The sequence below is a fragment of the Podarcis erhardii genome, assembly GCF_964252035.2.
Source record: "Podarcis erhardii genome assembly, chromosome: 4".
Lineage (NCBI taxonomy): Eukaryota > Metazoa > Chordata > Lepidosauria > Squamata > Lacertidae > Podarcis > Podarcis erhardii.
The window spans coordinates 31,280,442-31,294,498 of record NC_138508.1 but is presented as its reverse complement, the minus strand read 5'-3'; the positions used below and the strand labels follow the sequence as shown (position 1 = coordinate 31,294,498).

Genomic DNA, 14,057 nt, shown 5'->3' with positions numbered 1-14,057 from the left:
TACTATTTTTGCCAAGGCAAAATAGACATGCAGCATATTGTACAATATCTGGTGGCTGTGCAGCTTCAACGCTACTAGTTCCATGGCACAGAACAGCAAGCAAAGTCCCAGTGAACTGGGATTGCTATGTGTTAATTCTGCTTCAAGACTACGTTGCATGAGTGAAGAAAGATGCAGAGCCAGTATTATATTGAACAACTGAGAAAGCAATGAATGGACTATGAAAACAGACACCTAAGTTGACAACGTTCCATATAAGCAATGGCTTTCCTGTGACAATGTTTTGTTTAGGACTGGGAAACTAAAATAAAAAAGGGAATGAATCCCATCAGATTTGCAACAAAGGTGCCCAAATAGCGATTAGCTTCATATGACTCAAGCAAATAAGTTAAGCAGCAGATTGAAGAAGAAAATAGAGTCACTGGCAAATGTGACCTGGGGTGCTGGTGGACTTGGCTGGCTTCGGGGGTGGGGTGGGGGGATTTTAAGCCATTCTCATGCTACCCAGTAGGAAAGCCAAGAAGAGGACATGACTTGGAAATCTAAACAGGTGTAAACTATATACAAACCAATCCAAGCCTGCCTGCTTCCCAATGCTGAAAACTGCATCATGTGATCTTGAAATCTTTTTTCTTCCCCAGTCACATGATTTATAACATTTCTTTATATAGCTATTGTGGTAAGGAAGTGTCTCATTCTAAATGTTATACCCCTTGTCCAACTATTACAGTAGTACCTCGGGTTAAGTACTTAATTCGTTCCGGAGGTTCGTTCTTAACCTGAAACTGTTCTTAACCTGAAGCACCACTTTAACTAAGGGGGCCTCCTGCTGCCGGAGCACGATTTCTGTTCTCATCCTGAAGCAAAGTTCTTAACCTGAAGCACTATTTCTGGGTTAGCAGAGTCTGTAACCTGAAGTGTATGCAACCTGAAGCGTATGTAACCTGAGGTACCACTGTACTGAAATACAATGAAGAGCTTGTAATTCTGCCCTCATCTTTGCCAAACGGGATTTCAGCAAACTGCATTTTTTTTTAGCTCTTCCACAATGCAGTTAGTTGCAGGAAGCTGTATGTAAACACCACTTTCCCCCCTTTGTAAGCATGATTTGCTAAGTCCAAATCCACAAGATGACCCTAACAGCGTTGAGCAGTAGAAGAATCCTCTACAAGCCCTCAGAACAAACCTCATCTAATCTCTCCTTGATGCTATTTGTATTCCACCCCCACTCCCAGCCCAGCCCAGCCCAGCGACAGATTAAAACCTGGCCAACACATTCTCTCCCGCCCTTCCTCTGAATTGGAGCTGGCTTGAGTGGTGTATGCATGTGATTATTTAGATATTCAGTACAAGCTTGAGTTTTCATGTAGACATAACCTCATATTTTAGATTGGATGCAGCTAACCAAGACACAGGACACAGAGCCAGGCTTCACAGATAAATCAGATAAATAAATATCCAAGATGCTAGAAAATTCCCCACTCAGCATAAACTTCTATCCTTATGACAGTATTCCGTGATAAAATAATTCAAGGTAGCTGATTTTTCAGGGCTCTTTAGTGATTCCATTCACAGCATATTTGAGGGGGTCGGCCTCCCAGGGTTGATGGGCATTGCTGTTCAAATGGTGTGGGTGCGCCATGTCTTGTGATCAATGATGCAGGGTGGGGCTTACCTGTCCCCTATTTTATTCAAGTTGGCACCCCTGGATGAGTTCTATTAGGGAGAATCTTAAGGGCCAGACTGAGAGGGCTGAGGCTTGACATTCTCCAATCTGGCACATGTTTTTGAGCACTGAATCCCTAAGAATCTCTCTCTCTCCTTCCCCTTGTATAAAGCAAATCAACATTTGAAGCACCACATGTTCCACAACCCTGCCCCATACAGATACTGCTTAAAGGAAAGTTTGGTTTTCCTTCTCCCTCTCCCTCTCCCTCACCCCCACCCCATTCTGGACATTAATGGTTAAAGGCATCTGTATGCATATAATTAGGGCCCAGAAGGATGGAACTGCCTCACTGGGTACCAAAGGATCTGCAGGACAGTAACAAGGAATGCTAAGTTCCCTGTCTGGGGGATGGCAACCTATTGGCATCGATTCCTGGGAGTTATTCCCTTTCCATTAATTTGTGTGAGAAAACAGGACTTGTGAAGGAATTAGATCAGCAGTGTGGAGTCTCTGGCCCACAGGCCAAATCAAGGGACCTACTTTAGCCCACAACACTGATTTCCCTAAGCCACACCCAACTTATTTATGCCTGACATCCTGTGTGGTGTCAGATGCAGGACTGGTAACAATGCAGCTGTAAAGGACCAGTTGGGACCCTTAAGAAGCACATGCTCAATGGAAATTTTGAAGGAAAGCTCGCAAAAGCTAAACTGCCACATTCATAAAATATTTGGTCTATATACTCTCCTATCATGTCTGTGTCAGCATCTGCTATGGGTGTGCAGGGACTTGGAACTGAACCAGATTTCCTAAGAAGTTTTTAATCTGGCACAGGATGTATTGATTGCTTGATTTTGCATTGTTTTGATTGCAATGTTATTGTCCCATGCTGTGCGTCACTGGGAACACTTTAATAAAAGAGCAAGTAAGAAACATTAACATCACCACCATATTTGGATGTGCTGTGTGGCACATAGGGCTTGTTCTGCAGAGTATTATTAGTTCATCAACAGCAACATCACCCTGCATATTCAGAAAACAAATATACGTATGATTGGCAGAGTGGAGATGTCTTGCCAAGGAGTGACCAAAACTCGCAGGTGCTTTGCAAAATATTATATGCAAGACGTAATATAAATAACAAATGCTCATTCTTCTGAAGCTTGGAGGTTCAGCTTGGGGGTAGAGGAGAGAATCAAGAACTACATTTTGGTGTCGTAACAGTCTGGGCACCCTAATCCATCATTCTCCCAAACAATGGTCTGATGATGTATGATATAGATCAACTGTTCATTAGAATTCAATAATTGCTCTTCATCTCAAGACGTATTTGCCTAGCTTTACTTGCTTTTAGGAACCAAGCAGAAGTGGTTTTGTTTTTAGCAGAGAGTAATTGTGCCATTTGCCACGCTGTTCTGCTGCTGCTTTTAGTTGTCTTCATTGCCTGGTATATTTCCATGCATTGGTTTGATCTCTTCCAAGCAATCTTGATGACCAGGCAAGGTATACAGTAAGTGTTGCTGGCAACTACAGGAGGGGAGTGCTCTTGTGGTCAGGTGTCGCTTGCAGGTTTCCTACAGGCATCTGGTTGGCCACTGTGTGAACAGGATGCTGGAGTAGATGGGTCAATGCCTGGTCCAGAAGGGCTATTCTTGTTCTTTGAAGTATGTAAATAAAGAAAACAGTTGAAGTACAGAGGACCAGCCTGATCCTAAACAATCCTGAGGATGTTTACCAGCTCCTGGTCAAAGCACCCTTAACAGACTCTCTTAACTTGGATGGGGCCAGGTGTACAACCCTGGGATTCTTTCATGCTGCCCTCAACCAACTTGGGTGCTCTGCCCAATGTGAGAATGATGATGGGCAATGGATGCCTGGCTCTCCAAGGCTCACCCTGATGGTACATTGAGATTCCTCCAGAAGGCTCTCATTTGGAGAATAGGAACACAAGAAGCTGCCTTCTAGCAAACCATTGCTGTTTGTCCAGCAACTCCATGGAGTCAACCTTTGCTGCTGGCAACAGCAAAGCCCTGATCTCAACGGATGCATTTCTGAAGAAACTTCATCCCAGAATACACATTTTTAAAATGCAGTTTGGTATGTTCTGGGAACTGAGGACTGCATTGCAAAATTTGGGAAAAGTGCAAAACCCAAAAGTCGACCACATTTCCAATCTGTATATTAGCCTAGACACAACAAAATTATCTTCCATCCCTAGTGCTGAAGCATGGGAAATAATAACAAAATGCACAGACAACCGTTTCCCCTTTTATACGAATAAAAGTTTTATTGATTTCCCCCCCTTTTTTTAGACAATTAGAAAGAACAAAGAAAGAGGAGAGCGAACAGTCTCATGAAAGGTAGAACCGGGAAGGGCTTTCCGAGCACTGGAGTGTGAGCTGCCGTGGGCAGCATTCCTTGAAAACGTCCTACATTTTTCGTTGTTATAAAAGCAGAGAGAATGTGTGTCTCTGTGTTATTTTACCCCCGCCCTCTATTTTTGCATTGCTGTTTTTTTTAAAAGCCACTCTTCCACCCCTCCCCTCCCCCCAAAACCCCCAACCTCCAAGTCTGGAAAGGAGAAACCGGCAGTGAGCACATGAGGAGAGAGACTGCTCCCTGGGAAATGTGTATAAATTCAGCAGCCCATCTGTCTGCCTGGTGTGCTCGGAAGTCAATGAAGCAAGTTGCGTATGTGTTATGGGGGAGAGGGGCTTAGAGGAGAGGAGGAGGAGAGCATGGTTTGTTTGTTTGTTTGTTTGTTTTTTAAAGCAAAGAAGGCACAGAATCTCAGCTAAGCTTCAAACCCAGTGCAACCTGAAGGACTCTCTCTGCAAGGATAGTGTGTGGGTAGAGAAGGAAATATGGCCTGGGCAGGGAGCTCTCCTAGAGGATGCCTCTGTGCCCATCTGGAAGGAAAGTATGAAGTCTGGGTGAGCCGAGTGGAAGCAGAAGAGTAGCAAGAGACCGACCTCTAGCAAACCCCATTTCCAGTGCAAGTTGGAAGGTGGGAGGGAACCTGTGAAACAAGCCACCCCTTTTCATAGTGCTGGGGTGAGATCAGAAAGACGTCTCTCTCTCCTTCTCTTTCTCATTTGTCAGTGCAGAGAAGGAAAGCCTGGTAAGAAGAGCTTCCAAGGGGAGCATTTTCCCGTTAAGGAGATCAGTGTGTCAGCAATACAAATGAGGCAGGTGTGGACAGCGGGACTCAAGTGACATGTCCCTTGGCTCTGCCTCCTCGAGGTATTAGGAAATGGCCCCCCAGCTCTAAGTCTCCTCCACGGCATGAAAAGACCCTTGTTTGCTTATTATTATTTTTTCTTTTCTAAATCCTCAGTTTGAATTAAGGCTACTGAAAATTGCAAGAGTGAAACCTGTCAAGTCGGGTGGACAGGGAGGGGCAAGGAAGCAACAGGGCCTCATGCCAGCCTGCCACAGTGAGGTGCCACATAAGAGTCAGTCATGCCACAAGGAGGGAAAGGGGGGGCAGCGCTGCCACGAGCCTTCCTTTCTGCTGCTCCCTGCTTTCCCACACTCACTCTGTCTGTCTGTCTCTCTCTCTCTTTTTCCCTGCTCCCTTTACTATAATAAGCCCCAAAGATCCAAGAAAAGGAAGGTTAAATGTGAAGCCTCAAATGTGTGAATGTTCAACTGGCCATGCAAGCCAGACCCAAACAGCCCTTATGGGGTGGGTGGGGAGGAGACGGACCCTGCCATGCAAACGCCAAAGGCGCTGAAGCCCAGCTCTTTGCAAAATGCCAGCCACACGCCCAGAAAACACAGCACAGCCCTCGATAAGCAACGGAGGCTTCAGCATTCCAACCAGCACCGTTACTGCCTCCCCCCCATGAATCCCTCCTCTCAACAACAGCGAAACAGCAGCAGCAGCAGCAGCACATTCTGGCGCCAAGCAGCTTGTTGGGGAACAATGCCGGACTGACTCACAACAGTTTCCATGGAGGTGACAAGGGGTTGCTGGAAGCATCCAAAAAACTAGTGCAAGGTTGGGGCCGGGTGGATGGGGAAGAGAACATCCAGTCTGGGAAAAGGAGAAAGCAGGAGGGGGTGGCAAGAACAAACTAAAGAATAAAATATAACCCTCAAACCAATTCCCAATCTGCCCCTCCTCCCTTGTCTCGTAATTCTCTCTCTCTCTGTCCCTCTGAGACCAGCTTGGCTTGACCAGCATCTTTCCACTCCCCCCCCCCCAGCTTCATCGTCTGTTTTGAGCCAAGCAGTCAATGTGCCATCCATAAGGCTGTTGAGTAGTCCTCCCTGCTAATGGCCCATCTGCTGACTATGGGGCCCTCTGAACCCCACCTCACTCGCCATCCTTGAGGGGGCCTCATTAGGTAGATCTTAGTAAACCAAGTGTGGCATCGTCCCCCTGTGACGCCTTGTGTGCCCCTCCCTTTGGCCTTGGCACATCCAGCCACAGCTGAGGAGACCCCTGAGATCATAAAAAGGGTTTGGGGAAGCAAGGGGAGGGGACCATCACACACCAGTGGGAGTGACTGGGGTGGGGGAAAGACACAGAGGAGAGGCTTGATGTTCCCCTTCAACGTATTTCAGGGAGGAAGAGGAGGGTCTCTTGTTTTGGCCAGGTCTTCACCCCCACTCGGTGCAACAGGTTCTTGTTTTCCTCAGAACCATGCCCACTTCCTACACCAAAGAGCCGGCTCGGCTCTGCGCCGGCACCATGACCGGCACTGCACCTATCCTTTCCAGCGTTGCCTGGCTCACGGCGTAGGAGCGTGTGTGCTGCGGTCTTGGCTTGCGGCTCACTGAGCCATTGCTTCTGGCCATCTCCTGTGGGGAGGGGGCTGTATTGGTTGTCACCACCAATGTCTTGGGTGGAGGGGGGGCTGGGTGGCCTCCATTGGCATAGACAGGGCGGGCGCTGGTGCTTCCAGAGCGGGTGAAGGGCTGGCGCGCATCGTTGTTGAGGCGAGCAAAGGAGTCTGTGACATGGTTTGCTTTGGGGTCGTTCCAGTACCGGCTGTTGTAGGTGTTGGATGATGTGAGAGTGTCGTTCTCCGAGGATGAAGCATCGCCATGGAATGCTTTTGTGGATGAAGAGCATTTGGGTGGCAGATCATCCTCCCTAGGAAAACAAGAGGCCATTGTTAGCATTGTAGTTGTCCTCCATTCTAAACACACCCATCCCTGGCAGGAACAAAAACACCTTGCACTGGCGCAGCACAAGGAGAAAAGCAAATAACCCACACCATGATGCCATGTTGGCCCAACGATGTGCCCAACTTTGACATCTCCACCTTGAGTCTTACAATCCAATTTTCTGTGCCTCTATCTCAGCATCAGGCTGTTGGGCTTGAGGTCTAACAGAGTACAATGACGAATGACAAGCGACAATAGAATTGAGCAATGCTGGCCATGCACTTCTGGGTGTCTTTTTGGTTTCATTTCCCCTTATCAATGGGGTGTAAGTGGGGAACCCCATAAGCACTTGCCTTTGACTCCCACTACCGATCAATTACCAGGAATTGTGTATTTGTTCACATGTCAACACTTGGCAACACCTAAGGAAGAAATTATGGATGGAGCTGGCTTTTATGCCTGTGCCAGGACTCTGGGTGGTCAAGCCACTACTAGTAATGAGAGAATCATGAAAGAAATTAGTGTACGCTAAAATATTATTCTGACAGAGGTAGGAGGAACCTTCCTTACAGCTCAGCTGGAAAGAAACTATGGCAAAAAATCTGCTTTGATCCCTATTCATTTACAAAGCCCTCAACAACTTAGGTCCAGCGTACCTCAGACACCTCAACCCTTATATCCCAGCTTGATCACTGAAACCATCTGCTGGAGAGCCATTGGTCATTCCCTGAGTTGGCAAGCTCATTTGACAACAGGAAACTGAGCCTTTTGTGTCATCAGCCCAGTGTTGTGGAAAACTCTGCCAACAGAGATTCTGCAGGCACCTTCTGTGCCAACTTTTAAACGCCTGCTAAAAACTTTTCCATTCTATCAGTCTTATGCAGGCAATTCAAAATATATATTTCCATAATAGTTAGCTGATTTCTTATTTTAACTCTTTTTGTATTTTTTTTATTGTGCAGCTATATGTACTTTTTTGTAAACCACTACAATATATTTTTTAAATAAGTGGTATTTAATTTTTTGTAATAAATGAAGAAGATGACGGGGGAAAGGAAGGGACAGAGTAATATCTTGTCAAAGGCCAAACCTTATCTCATTAGGAATTTCCTCCTCCTCTTCCTCCTTGTGTTTGTTCTTCCAGTAAAAGAGTGTCACAGCCACCACGGTGATGCAGATGATGAGCACCAAGACCCCTGCAGCTGCAGCTCCAGCAATCAGGCCAAAGCTCCGGGGGTGAGCTGTGTGGGACATGGAATACATGAGAAGACGGAGTAGGGAAAAGGTATAGAGCAAGTTCAGCCAAGCCTCAGCAGGTTTTCAGCATCAGGAGAGCCCGGCTTGATATCTCTTGTATCACTCCATCACAAGCTATTGTCCAGTTGGGACCCCAAGAGACAAGTGGAGCAGAAGCACTCTCAGGATGGAGCCTACTACAGCCCATTCAAACAAGACCTCTGCTGCAGCAAGGGGTTAACGTTTTCCCAGAACCAATAATGCTCTGGAGTTTCACAGCTCAGAAATGTGGCAAGTAAGTGCAGCTCAGAGACATCTCCAGATGCTGTCTCATGCGCTCCTCAAATCTTTGTTGCAGCATGGTGGTGGTAGTGGGCAGATATTGTCCCAAATTCTTGCCCCACTGGATGCCTCTGGGCATGTACCTTCCTGAGTGCCTCCTGCTCTAGTTTTGGTGGCATGAAATGGCTCTGTTCGCTCCCAAACACGACCAAGAAGGCCTAGCACTTTTCACATGCCTGAAGGTTGGTGATAGGGTGATGGGCAAAAAAAAAAAAGAATGACCCCTTAGCCATATCAGAGGCCACAGCTCTGAGAACCAAACTAGCTCTTACAAAGGAGAGCTGTGATTGGGTTTAGTTTTCTTTTGCTGAAGGCAGCTGTGGGGCTTTTCCATCCATTTGGGCTGGGGCCATTGTGTAGGGGAGGGAGTCTACCCATTGTGCTGCAGCCCCATCCAATGCGCACCCACACCCACCTGGAGTTGCCATTAGTTGCGAAAGGCATCATGTGCAGATGCAGTGGGCATCTGCAGGGTATCTTCTACATGGTTAATTATCAGCAGTCACCCTCGAAAGTGAAGAAAATTATATCCAGTGATAGATGGGCTCTGAGCTTCCAGTGCAGTGTGGAAAAACACTGCACTTTCAATACAGTGGGTGGTGGTGGGGGGCCTCTGGTTATTTTTAGAATGGGTCCAAATACCTGGTGCAAAGCAGTAGGTTTCATTCCCAAACATGCTCTTTAAAAAGAAGAATCAAGCAGCAGGATCAACCCATTTTCTTTTGCCCTGAGCAAATTCTATTTCCTTTCTTTTTCCAGTATTTGCATCTCAAGCGCCTTAGTTTTGTCATAAGATTTAGGTGTTACTGAAGACATCTATATTTAAGAAGGCTTTCTTAATATAAGTTCAGGTTACAGATAGGTAGCCGTGTTGGTCTGCCATAGTCAAAACAAAACAAATTCCTTCCAGTAGCACCTTAAAGACCAACTAAGTCAGTTCTTGGTATGAGCTTTCGTGTGCATGCACACTTCTTCAGATAACTGTATCTGAAGAAGTGTGCATGCACACGAAAGCTCATACCAAGAACTGACTTAGTTGGTCTTTAAGGTGCTACTGGAAGGAATTTGTTTTGTTTTTTCTTAATATAAGTTACCCAGTCACTTATAGAACATTTTTATATCTGTAGAAATCCTTTTGTTGTTTTTGGAATTTGTAAAGATGGTTTTATTGTTTTTAGAGTTTGCCGAAATAATGTTACTATGTTTTATCCTGTTTTTATCCTGTACAAGACTTTGATGGCTTAATGCTATGAAGTGGTGCATAAATCTGTTAAATAAATAAAAATGAGGTATTTACAGGATTAGCATCTCTTACTCCGGACTACAAATTTCCACACATGCAGCAAAGTTTCATGCATTACTAGAAGATGTGCTTCTGCTTTCCCGCTACCTGCTTCAACATAAAAAAATGGGGTTCAAGGATCTCATTCATGATGGGGCAAGTGAGCCTGGGGAGAGGCTTCCAAATCTCACTACAAACAAGACTTAGGACTGCTCATTTCTCACATTACCACAGAGACTGGGAAAACAGAAGGAAGACACTCATTCTTTTGCTTTCTCCATGTCTGTGTAATGCATGGGGAGGAAGTTGGGAGGGGCAACATACTGCTCCTGTAAGAAGAACACCCTGCTTGCATCCAACATGGGACTTAACCTCTGACAGGCAATGAGACATGAGGCTGACTTGTGCAAGACAAGTCCCTCATTAAAACTGACTTACGTGTAATCACTTGAACCTCAAGAGAACAAGTGCTGCTTCCGATGACATTAGAAGCCACACACTGGTAACGTCCTGATGACACAGTGCTAATATTGCGCAGAATGACTGTACCCTGAACTTGGTCTAGATGGGAAGGAAGGAAAAAACATAAATTAAATTAGAGACGTGGTATGTGGGGGGTGGAGAGAAAGACAGCCATTTCAATGCAGCCTTGAAAAGGCAAATCCAGTAAATCGTAAATTCTATGCAAGACTCTTAAGAGATAAATTAGAAAATAACCTTTAGATGAAAGCATCAGAAACAGACAAGATTAAGGTTTAAGGAGCTTACAGTGGACATTTTCTTCTTAAAGATTATTTTTTTATGTATGTGAAAGCTGAGGATAAGAGAATAAGGCAAGATAACTAGCAAGGGCCATCAACAAGCTAACACTTGTTCTTACAAGGAACTCAAATGCAGTTGTCAACTACTCAGCTTTTTATCATTCCAGAAGGAAAAAAAACATTTTCAGATCCTTAATCAAGAGCCATATCTGATTTTGAGGTCCAAACAAAGTGTAAAACAGTGGGCTGATTTGGGTGTAGTGCTAGAGCATAGCTCAGTACAATGATCCTAGGTGAGTCTCAGGCTTGCACACTGAGCCCTCCCTTCTGATGTGACCACAAGGAGTTCGAAAACTTTTGCTTCTGCTTTAGATTAGCTACAGCTTGCCATGTTATCTAAACAAAACAAACAAACAAACAAACAAACAACCTGTGGTTAATTTTAAAATATGGTTTCTAGAAACAAACCAGCTTCAAATCATAGTTTAAGAAGTTGGCTTCTTTCTGCAAACCATACTTAAAATTAACTGCAGTTCAGGGTTCTGATGAAACAACTGAGCTGTGGCTAATCTGAAATGGAAGTGGAAGTTTATGACCATACTAGAAGAGAAGAGGTAAGGGTTGTGTGGAATCCTGAGGCTCACTGTGACTCAACCTTATAACATTATACTATGCCTTAGTAGTTTAGTGGTATGTGTGAGCTGGACCAGTGAAACATCACATAAATCAATTAAAAACATGAAAGCAATGTAACAAAATAATATTAAACATATCAGCTAAAAGGGGCTGTGTGTGTGTGTGTGATTGTGGCCACTTTTACCCCCCCCCCCAATCACTCCTTTTGACATTTTTTCAGGGTGTGTTTGCACAAAAAGGATGAAAGTTCTTACTCACTCTGAGTGATGGAAGGAAACACACTGCCCTCACTTTGAATTGGCTTTGTGATAACATCTTGTGACCCCATGTTCTTCTGATATTATCACCATAGCTACATGAAACCTGATCGTCTGGGATAACTATTCCCAGAAAGAAATAAAATCTACACCAGGACCTATTGACACAGGCAGTGAACAGCAGAAAACAGGCATGAGCACAGCTAAATATTTGAGGAAATATATCTGGAGGCTCATGAATGCTCCCCTTTTGCAACAAAAGTATTTACCTGTGAGCATTCAGCACAGCCCTAGGATATAACCCTAGGATATAATGAGTTGGCAAACAGTAATGCAGGTGGCACTGGGGGAACACAATATATCAATTAAATGATTGCTTTACTATATGATTTTTTCAATATAAGATAATATTTCAGCACACCACCAAAGTGCACAATCAATACATGGTTGTTTGTGCATGATCCTATGGCTGCTTCACCCACATGCTCATATTCATTCCACACACTTTGCAAACCACTTTTTTTTTTTTTTTTTAAGCATCTGTGAACTAGCCTTCACTCACAGACTGGAGTGGAACCATCAGCAGGAATGCAAGAGATGAATATTGGGCTGGCTCATTAATTCAAATCCCTAATAGACATGAAGCATGCATCTCTAAAGTAAGGGTGGCTGAGCTGCAGCACAGTTCTGCAAGCCAACTATTATGGCACAGCATCAGACCTGCACTCAGGCCTGCCTCTTCTGCACTGCACTCCCAGGCTCAACAGGCTAGAGACAAGACTGCACAACAATAATGGGAGTTGTGGAGACTGGTGTACCCTACAGTGGCACTGCCTCATGCTCTGGAGTGGATTTATGGCACATTGGGCAGAAAGGTTGACCACCCCTGCTCTAAGGTATGTGTGCTTTTCTAATACTGTGATTAGAATTTCCACTAGAGGGCACCCAGTACTCTAAAGGCTCAGTTGCTTTCATTATTTTGGACAGTGTATTTTCTCCCTATTCCTTATTTTTAGTGAGTTTCTGCACTTATCACAGCAACATTATCACTCCCCTCCCCACTGTGACCTTCTTGGATCTGGTGTTTCCTGCCCTGAAACCCAGGTAGTCCATCAGCAGTTTGGGATAGACCACATAAAGTTGTGACCTTAGTGCCAGCAGAACAAGTGAAGGGAAAATTAGACCAACTCTCTTGGAAAATGCAGTTGTAGGGTGGGGGGATGCAATGATCACCTTGTGTGGCTGTCGGGGGCAGCTTGGGGGCACTGTCCAGTCTTTCCCAGTAATAGGTTGGCCGAGGGATGCCTTCTTCTGAACTGCATGTCAGCGTGATGTCACTGCCAATGTTCAAAGAGCCCTGAATTCTGCAGACTGGGGCAGATGGAGGAACTGCAGGAAGAAAAGATGGCAGAGCAACAGTTAGGTCAGGAGCTGCGTTCAACAGAAAAGTGTGACCAGTCAGGACTCTAGGCCCTGGAGGAGGAGGGGTGGGAGAGAAATTCAACTCAGTTCACAACTGAAGGTGAACTTACAGATTTCACATCCCCCCCCAAAAAAAAAATCCTTCAAAATTTGCAGCTGTATGGATTTTGTAATGTGGTTCCCCAGCCAAGTAATGTGTACAAAAATGAAGAGTGCATATACATGCATATTTTAGGGTAAATCACATACAAAAATTCATTGTATTAGGGGAAATTGCAGAAATGTGTATATTATACAAAAGTGCATAAAAATGTTTATGGTAGGATGAATTTGAACACAACTGCTAATTTTCATGGGGACTTTATTTGGGGGGAAGTTCAAACTGACAGAGAAATGTGGAGAAATGAACTTAAGGATTGGAATAATGGAGTATGGGTAGATTTGATTTGATTTTTTAAAAAAGAAAGAGAACAAAAAGACAGGCTGAGAAAACAAAAGATACAGATGGCTTAAGACTAATAGGGGAAGCAACAGGCGAGGTCACCTGCTAAGGCTTTTGTAGCTAGTGAGCCAGCTCAGTCATAACTGCTGACTTAATTGTGGCCATTTTCGATTAGTGTCCTCTACGGGGAAGAACAACATCTGCAGCTCCCCACCAGCTTATACAATAAAGATATCATTAAAACTTTTTGCTTTAAGCCAGTTCTGGTAACAGAATGAAGATGGTAGGTTTCATGTTATTCCTTTTGCAAAATGGTAACACAACTGTTGAGAAAAATAAGATACGATAACTTTGGAAACATCAAGTTTTCAATTAAATATTAGGGACATGATAAAAGTGAACCAGAGACATGCATTCCCTCGTTTCTCCCACTTGTATTTAACACAGCAAGTACTACAACTGCTGTCAGTACTTAAACTGGAATGAGCATGTTTTGCTCAACTGCATAGACTAAGGAATTTTGTGGAAATGGTCAGTGAGCCTCTCCTCCTGTGATGTCAAGTGGTAGTAGTAGTAGTAATAATAATATCATAAATACGTCAAAATATTGGGCAGAAAGTTGGTAAATAGTAGAACTGATCTGAATGTTTGGTGGATTCCAGGGTGCTGTTTTTGAAAGGATTAAGAAGAGAAATCCTTTCTGTAGGTTGGGGCCTAAAGTAATACAGTAATACAAGGTAGTGGTCTGAGGGCTGCTAGCTTACCTTTAAGGAAGTTTTTTAAAAATAATAATAATATGAAAGACACATAAAATCTACCACCTCATATTATTTTACATTTATGAAGTATACACCATAAATCAAATTACTTTCTTCCTCCTCTATCAATGGCA

At 44.3% G+C, this 14,057-nt stretch overlaps 1 protein-coding gene across 1 annotated transcript in view; it reads right to left on the bottom strand.

Moving 5' to 3' along the window:
• Window positions 1-3,929: 3,929 nt before the first annotated feature.
• The window catches only part of IGSF11 (immunoglobulin superfamily member 11), a 175,445-nt gene continuing 165,317 nt past the window's right edge, over window positions 3,930-14,057 (bottom strand). Inside the window, exons 4-7 of the mRNA XM_081860526.1 lie at window positions 12,535-12,690; window positions 10,086-10,208; window positions 7,878-8,028; window positions 3,930-6,773 (exon numbers count right to left, since the gene is read on the bottom strand). Of these exons, the coding sequence (XP_081716652.1) occupies window positions 6,332-6,773; window positions 7,878-8,028; window positions 10,086-10,208; window positions 12,535-12,690 (872 nt within the window). The 3' untranslated portion in view covers window positions 3,930-6,331. The remainder of the gene's footprint in view (window positions 6,774-7,877; window positions 8,029-10,085; window positions 10,209-12,534; window positions 12,691-14,057) is intronic.